Source organism: Eublepharis macularius, chromosome 5, assembly GCF_028583425.1.
Source record: "Eublepharis macularius isolate TG4126 chromosome 5, MPM_Emac_v1.0, whole genome shotgun sequence".
Classification (NCBI taxonomy): Eukaryota; Metazoa; Chordata; class Lepidosauria; order Squamata; family Eublepharidae; genus Eublepharis; species Eublepharis macularius.
The window spans coordinates 151821256-151846425 of record NC_072794.1 but is presented as its reverse complement, the minus strand read 5'-3'; the positions used below and the strand labels follow the sequence as shown (position 1 = coordinate 151846425).

The following is a 25170-nucleotide window of genomic DNA, read 5'->3' as shown; positions in this document are numbered from 1 at the left end:
CATTCACTCCTTCCTTCTTACACATGAGGGAGACACAGAATAGACATGGGCATGAACGGGGAAAAAACCCCAAACAAACTGTTCATTGCCATCCACAAACAATGAACAACGAACAGTAACGAACATGACCCTGTTCACAAACATGTTTGTTGTTTGTGGCCCTTTAAAGATCCCTTTAAACTATCAGCTGGCAGATGGCAGGGGGGATTCCCCCTGCTGCCTGCCAGCTGATAGTTTAAAGGGCCTTTTCTTGCCACGTGCAAGGGGTAGGGCCCTTTAAACACCCCACAAACTGACCTTCCCAATGTCCAATACCGACCAAATTTGCAGGGGACATAGTCCTCACTGTCCTCCGAAGACCCCCCCCCCCCAAGTTTCAGAGAGATTGCACCCCAGAAAAGGCATGATCCATGTGCCCCCCTTGCTGTCATTTTCTCTTCACAGTGGCAAAAACGGGACTGCCTATTTGAAGGCAGCTACTTTGAGGGGTTACAAACTGACCTTCCCAATGTCCAATACCCACCAAATTTGCAGGGGACATAGCTCTCACTGACCTCCGAAGACCCCCCCCCCAAGTTTCAGAGAGATTGCACCCCAGAAAAGGCATGATCCATGGGTTCCCCCCCCCCTGCTGTCATTTTCTCTTTACAGTGGCAAAAACGGGACTCTCTGCTGGAAGTACTTTGAGGGGTTAAAGCCAGAAGGAAAGCCAGGAGGAGTTCAGACAGAGTTCAGTCCCTGCCATTGCCAGGGGAATTGATTGAAAGGTGCCAGACTGTTTGGCTTGACTAATGGCTGAGGAAGGCAACAAACAAGGCTTGCAACGACCACTTGTTCATTTAGAATGGAGCCTCATGAACGGCTTGTTCACTAACAGACGAACGGGCTGTTCGTGGGTTTTTTCCATTCGTAATGCTGTTCGTGCCCATGTCTAACAGAGGGCCAAGCTACGAGTGACAAATGACACTTGAACAGCAAGTGTATTTCTCCATGTTCACTTGCCCTCCACTCAATCCACTTGCTGTTCAAGTGTCATTCGTCACTTGTAGCTTGGCCCACAGAGTGAGAAAGGGGCTTAAGACCATTTTCTGAAAGGACAAGAAGATAGGCCCTTCTTCCCGTAAGAGCATTTCTTCTTCTCAGGGACAACGACATGAGTCCTGTAGCTTCTAAACTAAAAAGAGAGACAAATCCTACTGTTTCAGGCCAAAGGTTAATCTAATCCAGTATTCTGTTCTCTACATTAACCAGCAAGAAGCCCACAAACAGAGGCACAGATACCTAAGCCTCTGGCAGTTGCTGACTTTAGTTCTTTGGAGGTATAAGTACTACCTTTGAATGAGGTCCCATTTAGCTATTACAGCAAATAGCCATTGATGAGCTTAAGAGATGAACTTCACCTCTGTGAAGGTGTCTATGGGCCAAGCTACACATGACGAATGACACTTGAACGGCAAGTGGATTGAGTGGAGGGCAAGTGAACAGGGAGAAATACACTTGCCGTTCAAGTGTCATTCGTCACTTGTAGCTTGGCCCACAGTCTCATTCCTTTTTAAAAGCCACCTACATGAATTTATCATGTCATTCTGTGAAGAACTATTTTCTTCATCCTGAACCCCCCACCTATTAATGCCCCAGAGTTCTAGTATTTGGGCCCTGAGAGAAAAACGGGCCTCTTTCTCAGTCCATCCTATGTTTTGATCATTTGGTAGTGGAATTCAGTGCCACAGAGTTCCCTCTTAGGTGGCAGATTTGGGGGGGGGGGAGGGTACACTAATGGTGTAAATTCTCATTTTCTTCAGTCATTTCTATGCTTCTTTCTTAGCAAAGCTGTGCAATTGGCTGCACAAACCATTTCTTTTAAAAAACATTATTTTAAAAAAAAAATATGTAGTGTGCCTTTAACTGAACAGGTTTGGGTTGCCCTGCAGGCTAGGTAGGGAAAATAGTTCAGCGGAGCAGTTGAGTGTCACAAACTCCACCCTGTCGGTGTGTTTCCACTTTACTGTTTGTGAGGTTTCATTCTGCAGATTGCCCAAGGCAAGGTAAGGTACCTGTTGACCGCTGGGAAGGGCTGTAGCCAGACATCTGCCTGAACAGTTACTGGGGAATCCAACAGCGTAGGGCTCTTGGCTGAACACCAGGTAAGTGATTCCCTCATTTTTATTTGCTTCTTTCTTAGATTTTTTTTTAAGATCAGGCAGGTGTTGGTTTCCCCCCCCCCTTTCTTTCCTTCTTCTCTGTCCTCTGCCACGAGCACTTTGGAAAGCTGTGTAGGATGAAACTTCAGAGGAACTCTCTGCCAACTTCTCCAGTTGCAAAACAGAGTAGAGTTCTGTTTCCTTGCCAACGTGGCTAGCGGGTCTGTTATTCCTTCCCTCAGGAGGTCGGTGCTTCTGAGCTGAATGCAAAATATACCACAAGGGGATGCAGAGCATTTCTGCCAAAATCAGTATGCTGACAGGAGATAGGGATAGCTCAAAGGCATAAGCTACCCACCCACATCATTCTAGAGGGGTGAGGGAAACGGTAGGCTCTCTAGCAAAATCTCAGGGTGCATCTTGCAGGTTATGTGAGCTGCGGTAAGGTAATAAAGAGGGTGAATGCATATTGATATAACAATCACATTTGCAACAAACAAACCAATGGTTAAGTCCCCTTCCCGTGCTATGGGGCAGAAGCTAGTGGAGGAAATGGTACTGGAGATCTGGCTAAATAGGGACGCAGCTCTAGAAAAGGACAGGATGAACATATTATCCAAACCACAGTATTACATCCCTTGTGGTGTCGGGAGGAGGAGGAGCAACGTTCTTTAGCCTCATAATAATCCTGTAAGGAAAATTTAGCTGGCAGTGAGAAAATGAGACTGGACCAAGAACGTTCAGTAAAGATCTGAACTCTGATTCCCCCCCCCCCCAGTCCAAGCCCACCAGAACTTTAGCCATTACACCACACAGCCTCTCAGTGGGGCAGTGGGCAGGCACTTAGGTTAGAAACACTCCACTGGAAGCCCCTGTTCGAACCTACAGCTTATTTGGTCCTTACTTCCCTCACAAGATTGCTGTAAAAGAACAAGATTCTGGTCTAGTCACACTTTAAAGAACAGCTAGATTTCCAGGGTATGAGCTTTTGAGAGTCAGAGCTCCATCAGATATCTTGATCAAGTGGAGAGCAAGTGAACAGGGAGGATATACGTGAGTCCGTTCACTTGCCAGGCAAGTGTAATTCATTACTTGTAGCTCGGATCCTAGTTAGCCTTTAAGGTGCTACTGGACCGGAATCTTGCTCTTCTACTGCAGACCAACATGGCTGCCCACCTGGAACCATCTTCAAGGATTGCTGCAAGAGTCATATACATGATGCCCTGAACCTCTTGGAAGAAGGGTAGGGTGCAGTTCAATAGAGACACCCGCCTCTGATTTGGAAAGGGTTTCCATAGCACTGTAACTACATACGATTACCTCCATAATTCATACAACAATCCTGTGAGGCAGGCCACTGTTGTTCCCATTTTATAAAAGGGAATTGAAAAGGATTAGGAACAGAGTGGGTTCAGACCGAGATCCATTTCATGGCAGGACACACCAGTTAGGATTGCATGGGTGACATGCACCATCAACACAACACTTCTGGGTCTGGAATTGTGCTTCTACTGTGTGCGTACTCTTGACACATTTCATCTTTTGCACAACACCGATGCATGAACATTCCACACATCGTCTTGCCTGTAATGTGAGAACCTGATCTGGGATTTGATCCGAGCTGATCTCTGAAATCTGGGTCTGCTTCATTCTGGGCATAGCAAGTTTAGAGCCTGCTTTAGCGCAAGGTCAAGCAGGGATTTTTGACAGTAGAATTTGACCCCCCCCCCCCTCCTTGCTGCCTTCTTACTGCGGCAGCCCAAAACTCCCCCCATAATGCACTCCTAGGGCACGAGTGAAAATGGCCTTTTCTGGACCTGACCCATCATTATTATGCCCTATCAGTGCAGACGATGTTTTACAGAGTAACAAGCAAAAAGGCCCCTGCCCCAATTAACTAAAGAAAGGAAGGAAGCAAAAAGAAAGAGAGAGAGAGGATAACAAGGGATGATGGACACCTAACCCAATTATATGTACTTAAGCTTCATTTCTGTTGGGGACAGGAATAAGGGATTCACGGAGCAGGCAAGTCTGTGGCAGAATTTAATGTCTCCCATGATGTTCAATGAAGCGAAGAGGTCAGGAGAGCATGCTATTTTTAGAGGCAGTTCACATGATTTGATTGAATGATGTGTGTTGCATGATCCCTTTCTCTTTCTGTCCCTCACTTTCCCCCTTTCTGCTCACGCAAGCAATCCACTCAAGTGAGCAGCATCCCTTGACAGGCAGGGACACCCAGAGCTCTGCAAGATCAGTATTGTCTTGGGGTTTCTCTACCTTACTCTGTCACATAAGCAGACTTCTCTCAGCTAAAGAAAAAGAGCAGCAACGCCAGTGTCTGCTTTAATGAAAGGGACACACCATTGGGAGGCCCACATTTTGCAAAAGAAATAGTGAGGTATGTGTATTATGTGCCATCAGGTCACCTCCACCCTATGGTGACCCTATGGTGGGGGGGGGGGATCTTAATCCTTTCCCTACCAGCCAAGGTCTTTTTTTTTTGCTCTATACCGCCTGCCCCAAGTAGCTTTTCCTCTAGTGAGATTCCAACAGTGTGTTTGTCTGCTGAGTATAATGTGTGAATGAGCCCTTCTTAGATTTAAAGGGAGGGAATGAGCATACTGAAGGTCTGGATCTGAATTCAAGTGGAAGTCCTACAGGCTTGGAAATATGGCACGAGCTCAGCTGTGTTCCAGTTTGTATTGCTCAAGGGTGGTTCTTGTTTACTCTTGGTGACTAATTCCAGTCCCTACCCTTCACTGTCAACTTTGAAGCAGGCAAACTTTTAAAAAGTGAAGATAGTCCCCCCCCCTTCCAGATCCATGGGGATTCACTCTTTCTTAATATTGTATGACCTTGAGATTTATCAGCCTCTAGTTTGAAAACCAGCCAGAAGAAAAGCAGCCTGGCTGGCTTCTGTCCCTTTAACAGAGGGTTGACATGCAGACATCAGCAAGTGACGTTTTTTTATGATCTGCAAATCAACACTAGTTCTCAAGTGGGTGACCCTATCTGTATGATGGCTGCAAAATTACAAAATAAGAGAGTATTGCTGAAGTTTGTGCTCTTTCCCGCCCCCCCCCCCCATCTGTCTCTTGGGTAGGTACACAGGTGGAATCCCTTTCCAAACGTTTGCTAAGTGTGTAACCGGATATTTACTTTAGCAACAGGTAGAGATACACATTCAACATATTTTTTCCCCCTGTTTCACATAGCAAAATGTAATATGACACCGGAGACTTCTGGGTTCCAGACTCATGATTCAATTTTGTTCTCCCTGAATTTAGTAACCAAACTTGCTCTCTTAATGTGGATTGGATATAATAATTAAGTATATCACGCAGGATGTCTGGATATTGCATGGCTCGGGCAATTCTGTGCTGCAAACCCAGCTCTCTACAGGACCCAAGGATTCAGGCCTGAATCTTTAAAGCAGGTTTCCAGTCATCATGTATAAAGCTGTGTACGAGGGGTACAGTTGCCAATCCCAGGACAGGAAATTCCTGGAGATTTGTGGGTGAAGCCGGGAAGGGAATTCAGCAGGGATATGATGCCCTAGATTATGCTCTCAGAAAATGAAATTTCCTCCAGGGGAACTGATCTCTGTGGTCTGGAGATCAATTGTAATTATGGGAGATCTCCAGGCTCCACCTGGAGTGTGGCAACACTAATGGGGGCAGGGAGATGTGAGCACAGGGGGGAGGGGGAGGGTGCTAAATCTTCCTATCTGCCTACAGCTTTCCCCCTTGCACTTTATTCTCCCTGAGGCAACTCACTATCTAGCAAGTGGAAATGAGTCTAACTGGCTGAGAAAAGAGAGATCGTGGAAGCAAAATCTGGGAGGGGGCAGAGATTCAGCACTTCCTCCTGCCTGAAACTTCCTTACTGTAAGCCATAAACCATTTCTTTGTAAATATTCAGATCTGCCACCACTATATGAAGTCACAGATGATCAAAAAGTATTAGGAGTTGTTGCCAGTTTGTTTAGTGGCATCTGTAGCTGTCCCTTTCAGAAGTGTGATGTAGGGCTTTCCTACTCAGCAACCAGCTGCGGAGTAGATTTGTGGTGCAATCCTAAACAGACTTGAAAGCTTAGAAGGATGTAACTCTGGGACTGCACTATCAGAGCCTTCCTTTCTTCTTTCTACATAGTCCTAAAAATCCCTAAAGGGGAATTTAGTCTCCCTCCTTTAATCCAAAAGCCCCTACACCTTGGAACAAGGAACAAGATCATGGGGGACTTTCTCCGAGCTGATACTTTACTCTCTTCTGCTCAGCCTCTTTGACAGCTAAAGGAACACACCTTGAGAAAGCAATATTAGCAGACACTAAAGGCTTTCTTTTTTAAACCAGTTACACTACATTCATCTTTAATACTGCCTTCTAAAGTTTGAAGGATTCATTCATGTACATTTGAACATAACTCTCATTGTAAGGACAGCTTCTCTTTTTTAACGCAACTGTTCTTGCATTTATTTCCTCCCTCAGCTGGAATAAAGAGGCAGCTAAGGTATTTGGGAACTAAGGGCCATTTGGTTTTTGTGGGTTTTCCGGGCTGTATTGCCTGGCACGCAATACAGCCCGGAAAACCCACAACAACCATCATTCTCCGGCCGTGAAAGCCTTTGGCAGTACATAAGGGCCATTTATTTGGCAAGAACATTAACATCCATCATTAATTCAAAGCATGGCAAGGGCCTAACTAGCAGTACAGGTCACCCTGGGGTCACCCCTGGACCTCCGCCCTGGGGTGCAGAACCGCCTTATAAGGTGTCTGGTTCTCCTTCCAGCTCTGAGGCCTGGATGGCTGGGAAGAGGCTTTCTGCTTCTTCCTCCATCGGGCTGGCAAAGGATACCCCCCCCACCGGTCCAAGCGACTGATGCTGCAGGCTGGGAGGGGCAAAACCAGGGCATTTTTTCTGGGAAAAGAGGTGGTGAAACTCAGTGGTGGAACTCAGGACCGCACAATGATGTCACTTTGGGTCAGCTGGAACAAGGGGGGAGTTTTTTAAAGTTTAAATTGCACTCGGCGAAAATGGTCACATGGCTGGTGGCCCCGCCCCCGATCTCCAGACAGAGGGGAGTTTAGATTGCCTTCTGTGCCATGGCGCAGAGGGCAATCTAAACTCCCCTCTGTCTGGAGATCGGGGCGGGGCCACTGGCCATGTGACCATTTTCAAGAGGTGCCGGAACTCCGTTCCACCACGTTCCAGCTGAAAAAAAGCCCTGGGCCAAACTATTAGTTCATGTACATTGGACATAACTCATTGTAAGGGTAGCTTCTCTTTTTTAACCCAACTGTTCTTATATTTATTATCGCTATACATAAATTCAGATACTTTACTAGCAGCCACCACTACCACTCGTACCAAAGCACTCATTGAGCAATAATGGGGTGTCCTCATGGTCTTCTGTCTCCGTTTGTATCATGAAGCTGTGTTTTTGGTGTTGAGTTGACTTTATGGTAGTATAACAGTATTGTGAGCCTGTTGAAGTGGAAAAGCAAGATGGAAATGCTTGAATTAATAAATAATGGCTGTTTTTCTTGCTGACCAGAATATGTGATGGGAAAGGATAATATTATAGGCTTGGACCCCATAAAGTGTAAATATGTTTGCAATGTCGTTCTATCCCATTCTCCTCCAGAAGTTTCTGGGGATCTCCAAAACAGCTGGCAGCTACAGGAACCCCATAGACAAAAACCCTGGAAGGCAAAAGTGGAAAGGGGGAATCAGGTGAAATCACTTTCCTCTTCTTCCATCGGGGCTGCTGCACACACAGATTTATTTAGAAAAGTTCTATGCAGCCTCTCCAGGGAACTTCCCCCAAGGCGACTTACAAAATAAAATACCCAATGTCACAAATTATTAATTAAAATCCAGCATTAAAACCCCAGTCTCATCAACCCAGAGCAGCTTAACATGCATGATTCTCAGGCTAAAAGCAGACTATAAAATGATGTTAAAAATCAACCCTTAATTAACAATCTGGGTAAAAAGAAACATTTTGGTCTGGTGCCTAAAAGAGAATAGCATAGACTAGAGGTGGGCATGAACCGAAATATGAACCAAAATTCATCACGAAACAGGCCAGTTAGTGGTTCGTGAACTGGCAGTTCATCAGAGCTGATTTCTGACAAACCACCATGAACTTTAGGCTGGTTTGTTTGGTTCGTTTTCAGTTTGTCACTGCAGATAGCCTGGTGCCGATCAATCAGTTTCCTAGGCAAGGGGGGGATGGGCTTTCTGCTGCCCCAGAATTGACTTTCTGCTGCCCTAGAAGCGACATTTTCATAAACAAACCAGTTCATGAACCAGGGCAATTTCATGAAAGTTCATGGTTCGGGGTTCCTGAAACGTGACGAACCACAAACCACATGGTTCGGTATTTTCCCAGTTCGTGCCCACCTCGAGTGTAGGCAGCAAGTAAGCCTCAAGGGAATGGGCCAGGTGCCACTGCTGGAAAAGCCCTGCCTCTGGTAAATTCTATTGGTAGTTCCTCCTCATAGCTTTTTAATATACAGGGGATCCCTCTTCCTCCTTTTTCACTAGCGGAAAAACTCGTTGGTTTCATCCCCTTTCTTTTATCCAGGCTTTTACCTGAAGAGGTTCCACCTTTTTTCAGTTGTCTGCTGTTAGCCTGAGGACTGTTTTATCAATATCATTTTATGCAGCTCACTATTCTTTTAAGCTCTTTTTATGCCCCTGGCTTGTTTTTAATTGATTGTTTTAACGCTGTTGGTTTTATTGCATTGTTTTAGTTCATAAGCTGTCTTGAGTAAGTCTTTGGAGATGCAGCATAGACATTTTCTAAATTAAAAAAAATCATCTTATACATACCTACACAGGGATCAGTTGCATTCCCAGGTCTGAATTGCTGCTCAAATAATCTTGCTTTTCCTAAACTTCTGTTTTGGGTTTTCTCAAATTCAGCCACTATGGGGAACACAGTAACCAGAGAAGAGGAACCTTCAGATCAAGAGATCGTTCACCGAATGTCATACTCAGAGGTAATTATTCAGAGGTAACTTCCAGTAGAAAGCTTTGCCATGTTTTGCTTGCTTGTTGCTCTCTGGAGAAAGCAAATGGCATTTTTAAATTCATAAATGTGCTCTTCAATTGCTCAGCATAAGACTTGCTGCATTAAAGTTAATACTGGTAATGTTTAGAGACTGAGATGGGATATCTGGAATGAAGAGGCTGGCCAGGTACACAGTAAGGGATTAGAATTTGGATTTTCTTTTGGGTGTGTATGGGTTTCGTATATTTGTATTCAGGTGGACATCAGTCACTTATGCAACAGGTTGGATGCTATTGGGAAGAGTTAGTCTCCCCCCTCCACCACAGCATCATGTGATTTTTTTTTAACCAGGTTATTTACCTCCATGCCATTGCAATCTTCAGCTGCCCATTTCCACACATTAAGTCTCTATTAAAGGCACGAGACATTTTTTCTCCAGGCCTGTTGCCAGTCCTACTGATGAAGACTGTGCGCATTTGCCATGCATAGTACTCTTGTAATAGCTTTCCAGGTTTTTTGTTTGTTTGCTGATTTAGTGGACAGCTTAGTACTAGAGTCTGCAGCAAGGTGACTGATCCATAGTTTGGTGTTCCAGATTTCGTCTGAACCATCTGACAATATTAAGAACGGACCTGTTGCGATCGAGGCTGCACAGCTTTCTGCTTCAAAGGGTGAAACAGGTATGTTCTGGAGAGGAAGACCTATTCTATCGATTCCCGTTGTCTGGTGTAGTTGTTCCCATGCTGTGTTGGTCAAGGTAAAGAGACATATTATGCAAAACTGAATTATTCAAAAGGGCTTTTTATTCCAATAGGAGGGTTGTATTGTAGGAAGGGGGGCTCAGAAACTTCACTATCGAGTGGGACCATAAACGTCACCTCTGTGTTGTCTGATGTCCTATCTGTTGCTTAATTATGTGCTCCTATGTGCTACCTGTTGCTTCAAGTATGACCCTACTGGGTAGTTATATATTGTCTAATGTCAGTTCTAGAATTGCATATGCTCCGTTTCAGCATTTCTTCAACTCTGTATTGGATTCTTGGCTAAAGCTTTGTAAACTTTGTATTTATTTACCCTATGACATTGTTTATGGAAACGTCCTTGATATTGATTGTACTAATCTCATACCATCTAATCCGCCTTGAGTCTCAGTGAGAAAGGCGGACTATAAATGACATAAATATAAATAAATAAATATTTCCAGTTTGTGTAGTTTGATAGGTAGAAGCATAGTGCTGTCCCCTAAGCAGAGTTGCACCTTCTCAAACCTCTTGAAGTCAAGTGGCTTAATTAGAAGGGTTTTCAGATGGGTAGTCATGTTGGTCTGCAGTAGAACTAGGGTTGCCAGGTCCCCTTAACGTCCAGGTGGGAGGTAGGGGACCTGGCACTTACCTTTTCTCTTGCCCTGGTATACTTCCCATGCCACGAGATGATGTCACTTCTGGTGATGTCACTTCCGGGTGACATCATTGCGCAGAAGCAGGAGCACGTGCACACTTCGCAATGGGCCGATTTGGGCCACAGGAGTGACGCCGTTGCGCTGCCACCAGGAGCAAGCCCAGGAGGACCATTCCCGCACCATTCTTCCCCGCCAGCCAGGTGAGTGGTAGCAGAGGGTGGAGGGTGAAAGCAGGGATCCCCTGCCCCCACCAGGGGAATGGGATGATTGGGTGCTTAATTTTTCAAAAGTAATCTAAACAGAGGTGCTCAAATATTTTTAATTTGACATTGTTATCCACCTTGAGCCCTTCAGGGATAGGCAGGGTAAATCAATGAAAGTGGTCAACGATGATATGCTTTACTGAGTCAAACTCTTGTCTGTACTGGTGTCTGGCACTAGGCAGAAGGGGAAGGAAGTTTTATGTAGTTTGTTTTAGGCATCAAGCATGACTGCTGTATATACTCTAATGTTACTTAGGTGTTTCCACATAATATAGGGACAACCTCTGTGCTCATACCTTTGGTGGCCATAGCCATGTGCTTGGGAACCATGCCTTGCATGTATTCTGCCATATGGCTTCCATACTTTATAAGACTACCGCATCTTTTGTATATTACGTGTTCATATTCAATAAAATGAAAATTAAAAAAAAAAAGACTACAGCATGATAAATAGGCATTCGGCCCTGGTATTCACATAGTATTTTGTTTGCTATAAAGCACGCTGCTGCCTTATTCTCTTATCTATATAGGGACCTAAGGGTGTCTGTTGGCTAGTCCACATAGATCATAGGCAGTCTCAAAAATAGTCACAAAAAACTTTTCAGTTCTCTGTAATTCATACACTTGCTTCTTTCTGTACCAACACATAAAAGATCACTCGATGGTATATCTTTCATAAGCACACAGGATATTGCAGTTCATATACTTTCCTGTGGGTAAGCCTCACTAAGTAGACCTGGGTAGGATTCTCTGAGCAGACTTCTTTAGGGTTACTTTCTTAGTCATCTTTACCATGGTCAAATGCTGGGAGCTAAAAAAAGGCATGAGATAAAACCATGGCAGATAAACACCACACCCCTGAGGAAACACCTGCTGGCCCCTGAGCTGTATGGCTTTGCACGAGTGAGATTAGTCCATAAAGGTGCATGTTTAAAATCAGAATATGAAGAATTGTTTTGAAATGCAGACAACCTGTGTTTCGGATGGTGAATATTAAATGCGACAGGCCCCAAAATCAGATTAAAAGGTTTCCACTTAGGTTTGTAAAAGGGAACCTCTTAAAATGGATTCAACCTTTGGCTCTTGTACGAAGCCTAAAATCAAAGGGGCGGATCACAGACCACAAAATAAGAAAAATATTTTTTATGTTTTACCAATGCTTCGCCCCCTTTCTCCAAGGAGTTCAGGCGCAACAGTGCTTTTCGGTGAGCAGAAGGATGTCTGTCTCTGGAGTATTTATTAATTTATTGATATTTTACTTTATTTATACCTTTCTCCACAATGGGGGAGGGGGCAAAGCAGCTTACGTCATTCTCCTCACCTCCATTTCCCCCTCACAACAACCCTGCAAGGTAGGCTGGGCTGAGAGCATGTGACTGGCCCAAGATCACCCAGCAAGCTTCCATGGCAGACCAAGGAATCGAACTTGGGTTGCCCAGATCCTAGTCTGTCACTCTAGCCACCCCTTTTTTCCCACTGCAACCCAAAATGCCCCCAGTTTATTTGGGGGGCTTCCAGGAACAGCTTTTGGGGAAGGGTCACTTTTGGCTGCAGTGAAGGGAGTGGGATGCAGGAAAGTCAGGCTCCAGAGGTGGAAATTTTTCTGCCTACAGAAACATTTCTCCGGATCCAAGACGTTCCAGGCAAAAATGGGCCGTTCCAAAATCACATTCAGTTCAGAAATAGGGTAACCAGCCTCTAGGCAAGGCTTGAAGACCCCCCAGAATTAGAACTTATCTCCAGACACCAGAGATCAGCCACCCTAGAAAAAAATGTCTGCTTTGGAGGATGCACTCTATGGCATCACATCTCCACTGAGGTACCCCCCCCCCCCCCAAACGCTACCCTCCTCAGGCCTTGTCCTCAGATCACCAGAAATTTCCCAGCCAGGAGCTGACAACCCTATTCAAAAGTCATACAGACGTTTTACGTTAATTAATGTAAAAAGTGACTGATAATGTGAAAACTAAAGTGAGCTGTTCCGGTTCCTCTCAGAACTCCAAGTTTTGATCAGCAGGCATGTTGTAGTGGCATGTGATGTGTATATGACTATAATTCGTTCACCATTAGGCAGTTCCCAGGTTTCCTTTAAAACATCACTACCATATAACATTCTCAAGACCACAGGATTATTTTACAATGTACACTCATAAGCTTTGAGCACAGCACTAGGAACAACACCTTCTCTCTTTAGGTACTTCATTTTCTGTTGTCTGAATTTACTGGGCAATTTGTGTGTGTTTGTGTGTACTGTACAGAGGCGGAGGCACATTGTTTTAGTACAAAAAGCTGATATGTCAAGCTCGTGTATGATCTGTGGGTGTTAGCTTCGAATGATTAATGGTATTGACTTGCTTCTGATTCATACAGAATGTGTCACTCTTCCACATTGTGTTTTCAGTAAACATTTGCCTATATTCTCATCTGTCTGCTTTTCTCTTGTGTATAATTTCACAGTAATGCACAGTTATAAGGACCTCGTTACATTGTTTATGGGTCTGCCCTGCATCCTGTCAAATGAAATAGTGCTTCGAATTCTGTTTTTGGAGCTCTCAATTATTTTTCAAATTTAATTCTCAGCTGTGTGGGGACTCATTTTGGATTGGGGCTGTGGAGAGAGGGGATTAAACGTTCCCCCTGATGTTGTGTTCATTCTGACCCTGGGGAGCTGCTGTTTTCTTCATTGTAGAAAGTAATGTGTAGCCCATCAATTTGCTTCTCCCAGGGTTCGTTCAGACATAACACAAACCGTAGTTTATTTTTAACTTTGGTTAGTGTGTAAAACCATGATTTGGTTTATAGCTGATCACTCGGATCCTGGTTTGCCTCAACAGATTTTTGTTACCTTTGCTTTGACTAGGCAGCTGGCACCAGAGAATGAGCCTGGATTAGGCCAGAATGCTCATTTTGGTATGTCATGCAAAACCACAGTTAACTATGGTCAATAATTCATTAATAATAAATGAATCTCAAAGAGTTGCTTTAGATCGTAGTTTGACAGACCTTAACAAGCTACAGCTAACTGAGTAGTCCAGGTTCAGAGAACCACACTAACCACAGTGAGGCTGCATCCACATATTGTGCTCTCATTGTGCCTATAGCAACCATTTGCAACTGGATTTTCCAGCACGAGCAAGAAAATGTAAAGAATTGCTATAGCACAATGGTTAAACAATACCCAACAACGGGTGTATCATTAATAGAGATGGGCACAAACCACAAGACGAACTAAAGTTCTTCATGATTCGAGCCGGTTCGTGCTTCACAAACCAGTGGTTTGTGGAAACCCGTTTTTCACGAACTTCCACCAACTGGTCTGCTGGTTCGTTTGGTTCGTGTTAAACCCCAATACCCCTTTCCGTGCCGCTGTTTAATGGTAGGGAAAAGGGCATTTCCACCCCTGGATTAGCTGCTTGTTGGGGATCTCCCGACAAGCAGCTGTTTCTTTAACTGGAGACATCAAGGATTGAACCTGAGACCTTCTGCATGCAAAGCAGCTGCTCTCCCACTGTACCTTTAATACCTGATACTTCTTGGGCTTCTCAGCACCCTGACTGATGCTGTGTATTCAGTGGCATATTTAGTAAATGGGTGTAGTAAGTGTGTCAATCTGCTAAAATGACAAAAGCAACCCAGTTAGTCAATCTAGTTAAACAGTTTCTCAGCTTCACCTTGCTGTGGATGCATTGGTGGCTGCCTACTACATTACTTTCTTGAGTTCTGCTGCAAAGAGCTCTGATTTGCTGTAATGAATTCCAAGCTGTGTTTAAACACTTTTCCTTGGTTGTTACCTGTGACTTAGTATCTGTACACATTGTAGAGTACACAGGTTGGGTCCGGGGTTCCCACCCTGTGTAGCAGTCAAATCTGAGTTGTGGATTCTCCTCAATTCCTATGCAAGTGTTGCCTGATGCAGGCCCAAACTGTGGGCTTCAGTCTTCCTTTCAGCCCCATTTTCCTGAACAGAAGGTCCTAGGAGGGGTGTTGCATGGCCCACTGGGAAAACCCACAAGTGTACACATGCGTTTGGTACAGTGTATACCAAAGTAGTAGGTGCATAGAAAATCCAAGCACTTCCCTCTTCACATGAAATGCTAACCATACATATCCAGTACTGTATATTCCCACTGTGAGCTCCTAGTATAGCTATAATGATGGAAAGAGAATACACTGAATGTAAGACAAGAATTGCTTATTGCACTGACAAAAAATTGTGTGTACACATCTTCACTAGCCCATTCAAATGTTAAAGTGAACACACAGAGATCCTTTTGTAAAGCAAATTTACTTTTAAAATAAACTGGGGATTTGGATAAATGTGGGATTTAAATGGGACATATATATGTTAAATGTAGCATAAGAGTTATTCAACGCATGCACAAAGAAAAATCAAGTGCACGTTGGACATACAAACCATGTTCACAAGTTAAAGTGGCTGCTGTGTACGGTGTATACTTAATTTTTCTTTATAGGAGCACTGAGTCATGTTACATTCAACGCATGTACAGCTTAACGTGTGATTGAAACTAGAGATGTGAGCTTCGGGTTTCCAATTCAGGTTTTAACCTGAATCGGGCCCGATCTGGAAAGATTTGGGATTCCAGAATCAGGCCCAGAATTCCTGAGCTGATTCGGGAATCCCAAAGCAAAGCTTTCCAAAGCAATTCGTATTGTTTTGGGAAGCTTTGGGCAAAGCGGCGGCAGCCGCACCTGCAACACTTTTCCAGCTGTTTGCATTACAAGAAAAATAAACCTAAAGTGGGAAACCTGAATCTTTTTTGGGTGCACACCCCTAATTGAAACCACACATTTATCTAGGTCCTAGTTTCATTTATAAAGGGAATGCTTATTGGCTCTTTCTTACAAGCAGGTATACCCATATACAGGCCGTATGTGTGTTCACTGTAACGTGAACAGAGCTAGATTGTACATGTGTTCACTGTAATGTAGACAGAGCTACTGTTTATGTTGTTTTGGTTGGTCTGAATTAAAGGGACTACATTGATTTTGGTTTTGGATTCTATGTTGGCCAAGCACAACTATCTTCAGCCTCACCATTTTGCTGATGATTCTGTGAGAACACATAGAAATTAGCTCCACGCCTTTTGCATTTTTTCCAGGTCCACAAAGTAAAGTGGGATCTCTCCCTTTCCCAGTTTTACCCTTCACTTGCACCCCTTGGCTCATCTCTTATTACAGCTGTTTAAGAAACACCCTTAGAAATCATTTTCTTGTTCTTGCTTGAGTGCTGCTTCTGAAATCAAAGGCGCATCAATCCGCCACAACCTGCTTTTATCTCTGTGTTTGGCTTTACTTAGATAAGTGACAGAGTTTCACTTTGAGGCCAAGATCTGCCTCGGTCTGCATCTTGATTAATGAGTCGACAGCAGGGCTTTTGAAGCGTTGCTGTAGGACCCAAATTCTCAAAGGATGAAGTGGGCCACTTGAGGGAGGTGCAAGAGAGTAACCAGGACAATAATTATTTTAAGGTGTATGGGATGGGATAGTCCTATCATAGGGCAAGTATGACCCTCTTAGGGAAGTGGATTTGCAGTACTGTTCACGAGGAGAGTGTTGGTCAGACCAACATGACTTACAGTGCAATCCTAAGCAGAGTTACTCCAGTCTAAGCCTGTTGAAATCAAGGGGCTTAGACTGGAGTAACTCTGCTTAGGATTGCACTGTTGGCGTGTGTCCCCCCCGCCCCAATCAGTGTAACTCCTATTCATTTCTATCTGGTTCATAATGCAACATTCTCATAGCACAAAGTAATTGTGACTTTTTATCTTACAGGGCATGCACAGTAAAGATTATAGAAGTGATACAAATTAAATAGTGATATAGGTGGTTATTAGGATCTTTTTTATTTTCTCCTGTCAACCTATGATTTGAGGGAGTATCAGTGTGGGCCACAGGAAGCGAACCCATTACAATATGTAGGGTCTTGACCACTTAGATTCAAGGGCAAGCTGATAGGCTGAAGTTCACACCTTATAAAGAGAATGACATGTTCATTAAACCTTTTCATGTTATGATCTCATATACCAGGAGCCTGTATATGAATCAAGAGAACACATTACACATAAACCTCTAGATATAGACTGTTGTCACGTTGGGCCCCCTTGGAGACCCTATTTGGGTGGAAAGGTGGTGTATAAATGTTTTAAATAAATAAATACAATCTTTTTAAATAATCAGTGTGTGGATTTAGCATGAGTGTACAGCCTCTGTAGAAAACCTGATTTTTCAAAGTCCTGGTTCATGTGCATTGGAGTTGAAAACCTGTGTGTTGTCCCTTTCAGACAACATGATGACAAGATGTATAGGGAGGATCTATGTATGGTTGCCAGCCTCCCATTGCACGTAGGCTACAGTGCATGTCCAGGCCATGCAGTTGACAGTCCATTAAAGATCCAGGCAGTTTTGATTAATGGGGTATCTCTCTTGTCACCATGGATAATTGCTGTTTTCTTGTTTGCGCTTGTAGTGGATGCAAGAGTGAATGGCATCCAGGATAATGTGGCTGTTTCTTCCCCAAAGACAATGGAGATAAGCTCCATCTCCGAGGCCAATGGAAATAATCTTGGGAAGGAAGCCAAGACGGCCCCGCCAGCTGCCAAATCTCGTTTTGTCTTTGCATTTTCACGGCCCGTACCAGGACGTACTGAAGAGCCAGCGACAAATTCAGCAGTTGCGTCGGCTCAACTGGATGTCAGTTCAGAGGCACCCCCAGCGAAAGCAACGAGTGAGACCCTGGATCTTCCTGCTGCAGCTGTGCCTGAGGAAGCCTCGGATAAAAACCTAAGGGAAGCATCTCTCACTGAAATCGAACTCTCTGAACCAGCCACATCGGAGGCAGAGGATGCCACTTCGTCCAAGCCCAAAGAATTAACCTTTTTCGACAGACTCTTCAAATTGGACAAGGGGAAAGACAAGAACCAAGCGCAAGTCCAAAGCCAAGGGGAAGTAAAGGCAGAAAATCCTGCCACGTCCATCACAGTAGAAGAAACTTCAGGATTACAAAGCACGCCAGAGAATGCCCTGCTGGGAAAGGCAAGTGTTTAAACAATAATACCTGATTGTTTCTTTATTAAATCTGTAAAAAGTATTTATGGGACAAGATAGCATCATATTATACAGGTAAGGGAGATGGAGAGATTAGCGTCGCAGCTGGAATGTTGATGGTCGACAGCACCCTTTGCCAGCTTGAGGCCTTCAAGCCAAATATGGCATGCAAAGCAATATTACTTGCCCTACAGGACTTATTTATTGAGTGTGTTTTTTCATCCTGCTTTTCCTCCAAGGAGCTGAGAGCAGTGTACATTGTTCTCCTTTCCTCCATTTTATCCTCACAGCACCCCTGTGATGTGGGTTGGACTTAAAGAGAGTGGTGGGCTCAAGATCACACAGTAAGGGCCAAGCTACAAGTGACGAATGACACTTGAACGGCAAGTGTATTTCTCCCTGTTCACTTGCCCTCCACTCAATCCACTTGCTATTCAAGTGTCATTCGTCACTTGTAGCTTGGCCCTAAGTTTCATGGCTGACCGGGAATTTGAACCTGGGTCTTCCCATTCCTCATCTCCCACACTGTAATAACCAGAGCACAGGTCTCCCACATTATAACTACTACACAACAACACCAGAGTAGACTTTAACTGAGGTGTGGTGGCATTCTATAAGTGTTGTGCTGAGCATGGTTCCGTAATTGCATTTCTACTAGCTGTCACCCGCTTTACAGCTACGTAGAGACAGGTCAGGGTAAGTGGAGAAACAGACTTCTGGTGAATGGAGTAACCCCCGAGAATATTAAAGAGGCCCATCTCTGTTTTACAGTTTAAATTTATCTTGTCGTTACATTTTATTCCTTGATTGCAGGATCAAAAGGTAACTTCTGAATTTATGTGCAGGTAAATTTTTTTAAATGCAGGGAAGAGACTTGGGGGGGGGGGGGGTAGGTTATAACAACATCCCTTCAGGCATTCAATTTTTTTCTCCTAATGCAACTTACTCACCCACCCCTATTTTGCTTTTGTTTTCATTTCATCCATTATGGACACAGGGCCAAGCTACACGTGACGAATGACACTTGAACAGCAAGTGTATTTCTCCCTGTTCACTTGCCCTCCACTCAATCCACTTGCCGTTCAAGTGTCATTCGTCATGTGTAGCTTGGCCCTGAGATGTCCAGCATCTCAGCATTACTTGTGTTTCTCTCTGCAAAATTTACCCAAATTTAAAAGCACTGTAAACTGCTCTGAGTGGGCATTAAGTTGTCCTGAAGGGCGGTATATAAATCGAATTATCATTATCATTATCATTAATAAGTGTATTAGTATTAATATTAGTATTAATATTAATATTGGTTACCACACATGTAACACTATTAAAAATTCTTCTGATCCCTAAGTATGTTGTGTTGCCAATATGATGAAAGCATTTTCCTGTGTTTTATAGGATATTAGGAACTGGATTATGATATGTTTCATCCAGCTAGCCCAGTAGTATCTACCCAAGCTGACCTCCCTTGATTGTTATTTTTCACATTGAGTTTAGCACTAACAGCTGAGCCGTGCAAAAGACAATATTTCATAGTGGTTACACTGTTGGACTAAGACTGGAGAGATTCATGTTCAAGTTCCCCCCTCAGCCATAAAGCTAACTGGGTGGTTTTGAGCCAACCACTCTTGCTCTCTCTGACCTCACAGAGTGGTTATAAAGACACATTGAAGAAGAGAATTATGTATAATACTCTAAGCTCCTTATAGGAAAGATAGGATATAAATGGTATAGACGTGGAGTTGCTGGCATACAGCTATGATCCAATATAGGAAGGAGGCAGGCAGGGAGATAAATAAATGCACCAGAGTGGAGTACAGAGAGGTATGGCATAGGAGGAAGGATGACTGAGCTCCTGTTGCCTGCATATTCTATGTTTATTCAAAAATAAATCTCGCTGCTACTTTCTTTCCATGCAAAGAGGATGGTGTTTTACATTTCCTCTCTAATGGCGCTAGTAGCGCAGGAAGGGATGATTTGTATGATGGAAACAGTATAGAGGCAAGGGTGAACCCCATCCCAAATTGTGATCCCTTCCCTCCCAGTAATTGCTTTGAAGGAACTTTCAGAACATCAACAGATCCTCATCTCTGATCATTTACGTCTGATCCAGTTTGACTCTGATTTTTCTGACTAGTGCGTACACATTAAGATGGCACAGCAGGCACTGGTTATTCCTAGAGAGGGTGCAAATGTGCTATGTTGCTTCTGTGCTTCCCAGTCTGCAGCACTTTGCTGTAGAATTGTGTGAAATGGATGGGCTGCGAATCATCGCTCTGCTAGTTCAAATCCCACTACTGCCCTGAGTTTAGTAGGCGGCCTTGGATAAGCTACTCCTCTCAGCCCCAGCTCCCCAGCTGTATTATGGGGATAATAATAACACTATTATTATGAATGGGGCATTAATTTGTTTAGAAGCATAGTATATAAGTACAGTTGTTGCTGTTGTTGTTAACCTGCCAGTGTTTGCAAACAAAACATTTGCCCTTGTGCCTAGCAGTTGCAGCACCAGAGAGAACATAAAAACAAGCAAGCAGGAGTTGCTGTGTTTACATAGAAAATAATCAAAATACTCCCCTACTCAAGCAAGCAATATTATTGGAGAAAACAATGCAGTCCTCTATGGTGTCAGGATCTGTGTGTGACTCTGTTGATTGGTAAATATCTCGGCCAGTTATGCATGTGCTGAGTCACTCTCTGCTTCCTCTTTCCCTCCCTTTGAAATTCCTGAACATTTAGCAAGAACTGCCACTACCCCTTGCCACTGAATCCAGAAGGCAAAGAGAAAAGTTCCCAGCTATGATCGAGAGAATAGATTAACATTGATAACAGATAACAGCTCCTCCAGTAATTCTATATACTGACCACATTTAAGGAACTATCAAAATATATCTAAGCGTTCAAAACATTTGATGAGCTGGAATTTCATCTTGTATCGAAATGCCACTTCCTAAAAAGCATTTAGAAATGTAGGGTTCCTTTAGGGATTATTAGAGCACCTATGGAGGCTGTTGAATCCAAGAGTCTCCTATAATCCATTTTATAGCTGAAGATCTTCAGTAGGCAGTCATGCTAGCCCCTGGTGATACTGAACATTTTTATAAAAGAGATTTTGAAAAGCTCAGAAAAAAAACACCCATTGATTCACTGGATTCAAATAAAATGGATTTTTAAAAAAATTATCCAGCTGAACTAGAGCTGCAATCAAAACAGCCTGCTGTTGGTTTTATCACAAAGCCTACTTTTTTGTTGTTTTTTACAGAAGGGGTCTTTTAGAACTGAGATCATTGCTGGATTCTCATCAAATGATGTACAACCAGCTTGTTTTCCACCATTCAATAAGTCATGGTGACCTATTACATGAACCCGTCCAGGAGCAATTGCAGAAACTGTCTACAGGGTGAAACAGTAAACTGGCAATCGCATCCCTTGAGTTGCCAATTAATACTCGACTGGTTCAACCAGTAAAGCCGTGTTCTGGCAGGTAACCAGTATTGCGGTATGAAAAGCCAATCAACGCACGAGTCTTGTCTGGCTACACCAACATGACCCAACAGATCCCAAATCTGTCTATTAGGTCTGGTGCTGGCCCTGCCCCAGCCAACACTATTCTTTAGCTCCTTCCACAGAACCACTATTTTTAATTAAAATTGACAACCCTAACGATATCTCATGCTTCAAGAGTTCAAGGGCTGCTGAAAATGTAACTGAGACTTGCTTTTGGATCAAAAGATTTTAAATTGAATAATCTAACAGATTAATTGCCTAAGTGTGGCAGCTCGTAAGATGCAAAAACTGTGTCCTTGGCCACCAGCTCCGGCTCTTCCTCCTTTTCAAAGCACAAAGAACCTTGTAAACCTTCACATTCCCAGATTCTTCTTTTGTGCGAGTTCCATTCCCCCAAAACCACAGCCCCAAGCAAGCCACTTTGCCCTCCCCACCCCCCACCCACCCCACAGGTGCTTTTTAGCATCAAATAACTCCTCTGGAATTCCAGTTAAGGAACTCCAATGTCACATGTAGTTTGATTCTGAATTGTGCCTTGTCTTTTAAAAACTTGTAATAATTCCTTACTTAGTGGCTTGGTTTTATTCTTTAAAATAAACGTGCCAATTCAGATTAAATGGCATGTGTGTTTCCTATAAAACTGGTTTCTTTCCCTGACCACTGGCAGACAGCCTAATTTCTGATTATATGGATGATATATTTATACTGGGAGACTAAATGTTTGATATAATCATAATTATCCAGATTTTACTCCAGGCACACATCACTCTTTTATCTTCTGTGGGAGCTGAATCACATCAAAGCTCCCTCCGCTATAATTTCAACAAACAACAAGTAATGCAGAGAGAGAGAGAGAGAGAGAGAGAGAGAGAGTCCTCCCTGTTCAGTTTTGGTCCAGGAAGGACACAGGCAATTCTGTGTTTGGTGAACCACAGTCTTATTTTCAAGCCCCACAAAACTACATTCAGGAAGCTGCATAATTAAAACAAGGACCGGATTCATGAATCGATGAAGCATTTACTATTCAAGCCAAGGTAAATGATGTGCCTGAAACTTTTCACTGACTAAGCTGTGCTTCTCCATGAACAAAGAAGTCTTGGCAGAAACGCATTCTTTTCATATGGGTCCGTTTCCCACCTTCATGCCCCCAAATGGTAGAACTGATAGTGACCTCTCAACAGGTACAGACTAGAATATTGAACTTGCAGGACTAATATTTCTTCTTTTAGCGCTATAGATTTCTTCATTTTTTTCTTTTTTTCAAAAGATATCATTACGCAACAAATTGTGATTTGTTTAGACATTTATACCCCCCTTTCTCCTCAAGGGGGGACCTGAGGCAGCTTACACCCTTATTCTCCTGTCCTCCATTTTATCCTAACAACAACCACCGTGTGAGGTAGGTTAGTTTGTGGCAGGGATACTATGTCTCCACTATGGTGAGAGACCTTCTGGCAATCTCCCGTTGCCCGTCAGTACCTCAAAGGCCAGTGAGGGAGAAAATTGGGTGAGTGCGACTGCATGTGATGTCACGATGTCACTTCCAGCAAAAAAACAGTGGTACTAACTTCATGACATTCCCCCCACCCCAGCCACCATTCCTCTGGCCAGCAGAGGGGAAAGGCGCGGGAATAGGCCTCCCAGGCATGCTCCAGGGGTGCCTCAATGATGTCACTCCTGGGGCCCAAGCGCACAAAGCGCATGCACGAAGAGGATCATAGGAAGGCCGGAAAGGTAAGTACTGGGTCCACCACCTCCCACTGGGAAGCTAGAGGGACCTGGTAACTCTAGGTCTAGGTTTAACCAGAGACTGGGGGTAAAACCTAAGGTGTTGCCCCCAACATTTTGCCAGCAGTTATGTCGAATGCCAGTGTGGTGCCCTCCACCCAAATCCTCCTGAGGGGCCAGGTGGGCTTGCCAGCTGCCTGCTTACGATAAGCAATCTTCTGGTAACGCTTGTCTATGCATGCCCATCATCAGCTGAACACGTAGAAGGAGGTAGGCCAGAAAAATGGGGCGGGATCATGAGCCTGTTCTCCCCGGCCGATGACATCACTTCTAGCACAACCCAAAAAGGATGGTGTCATGCTGAGACTGATTCTTTAACTATGGCCAAAGCAGTAGCAACAGCTTCACATGCCCCAGTACGTTCCTGCCACCTTGCCACTCCCTATCCTCCTGCTGGTTGCCAGGGGGACCCAGCAACCCTAGTGCCAGGCACTAGGCTAAGAGGCTAATGAATTTAAGTGGCAGAGTGGAAGTTTAAACCAGGGTCTCCCAGACCCTAGTCCAACAATTCAACCACTGCACCATGCTGGCTCTCAAGTTACCAGTTTAGCTTCCTCAGAACAGTAGCTAGTTTCCAGTATTCTGCCTCTTGGTCACACTTTCTCTGTAAATATTATTAAGTACATATTTTGGATTTTCTTTCCTGTTCACCAATGCTGAAGATACTGGAACAATGCTAGGGCTCCCTGTCTATTTTTATCCCAGTTGTCCTTGAAATGGCTCAAGGTAGTATGCACTATTCTCTTCACCCCCATTTTTATCCTCACAGCAACCCTGTGAAGTAGGATAGAGTGAATGACTGCCCAAAAGGTCATCTAGTGAGCTTTATGGCAGAGTGGGAATTTGAACCTGGGTTTCCCAAATCTTTGGCCAGCATTCTAGCTACTTTGCCACACTGGCCATAGTCAGATGAATGAGTCAGGGCCCAATGGGAATGGGTGATAAATGGCCTAGGTGTCCCAGAGGGCCCATGTTACACTCCCACAGCCATGACATGGTATAAGTACATCATTTCAGAAATGGAATAACAACGTCCCTTTCATGATGGGACAGGATCATGTGTGTTTGTAGCTTTGTGTTACAAGTTTGTACCAGGCCTGGCACTAGGGTTGCCAGCATCAAGTGGGACCTGGACATCTCCTGGAATTACAATGGACAGACTACAGAAATCTGTTCTCCAAAGAAAATGCATGCTTTGGGGGGTGGGCTGTATTATACCTTGCTGAAACCCCTCTCCTTCCCAAACCCCAACTTCTCCAGGCTCTGCTCCCACCCAGATCTGGCAACTCTGCTTGGAGCAATAATGTTAAATGAGTAGCTCTATACTCAGGGGATTTCATTCAGTCGTTGGCTCCTTTTGACAAAGCTGCCTCTTGCTGAGACAGTAGAAACACATTTTAGGGGCAGATTACTAACGTTACAAGCCATATGTTACTCCCAGGAACTTCATTAGTCCATTTAGGCATTAGTTCCTTTGCCAATGCCAGTGCTCTTACAGCGTTAATTTTGCTTAATAATATACTATTTTTATTTTCACCCTACCTCTTCAATGCAATAGTTCCACAGTTCTTCCTTATTTATAACTTCATTGGTTTTGTTACTAATGTGGCATGGAAAAGACGATCTTCTTTGCATTTTTTCCCCTTTTGAAAGTATTTTCACTGCTTCCTGGCATCTACTTTTAACTGTTGCATGAAGTTTCTCGAAACCATTGTTCTGCATATTTTTTGGAAATCAGGGCGAAGCTACAAGTGACGAATGGCACTTGAACGGCAAGTGTATTTCTCCCTGTTCACTTGCACTCCACTCAATCCGCTTGCTGTTCAAGTGTCATTCGTCACTTGTAGCTTGGCCCTCAGTTTGCAAATGTTAGGGAGTGATTATCTTCGGGAGGCTGTCACCTTCAACTGATGCCTTTAACTCTCCGTATGCCAGCCTGAAAATGAATTCTCCTTCCATTATCTTTTCATGAAGCAAAGGGGGACTTTTGTTA

At 43.9% G+C, this 25170-nt stretch overlaps 1 protein-coding gene across 2 annotated transcripts in view; it reads left to right on the top strand.

The window, feature by feature from the left end:
* Positions 1 to 2041: 2041 nt before the first annotated feature.
* Positions 2042 to 25170, top strand: part of BCAS1 (brain enriched myelin associated protein 1) — a 71217-nt gene continuing 48088 nt past the window's right edge. For both annotated transcript variants that reach the window (XM_054981802.1, XM_054981801.1), the window contains exons 1-4: positions 2042 to 2144; positions 9074 to 9150; positions 9757 to 9841; positions 17311 to 17876. In XM_054981802.1, the coding sequence (XP_054837777.1) occupies positions 9079 to 9150; positions 9757 to 9841; positions 17311 to 17876 (723 nt within the window). In that variant the 5' untranslated portion in view covers positions 2042 to 2144; positions 9074 to 9078. The remainder of the gene's footprint in view (positions 2145 to 9073; positions 9151 to 9756; positions 9842 to 17310; positions 17877 to 25170) is intronic.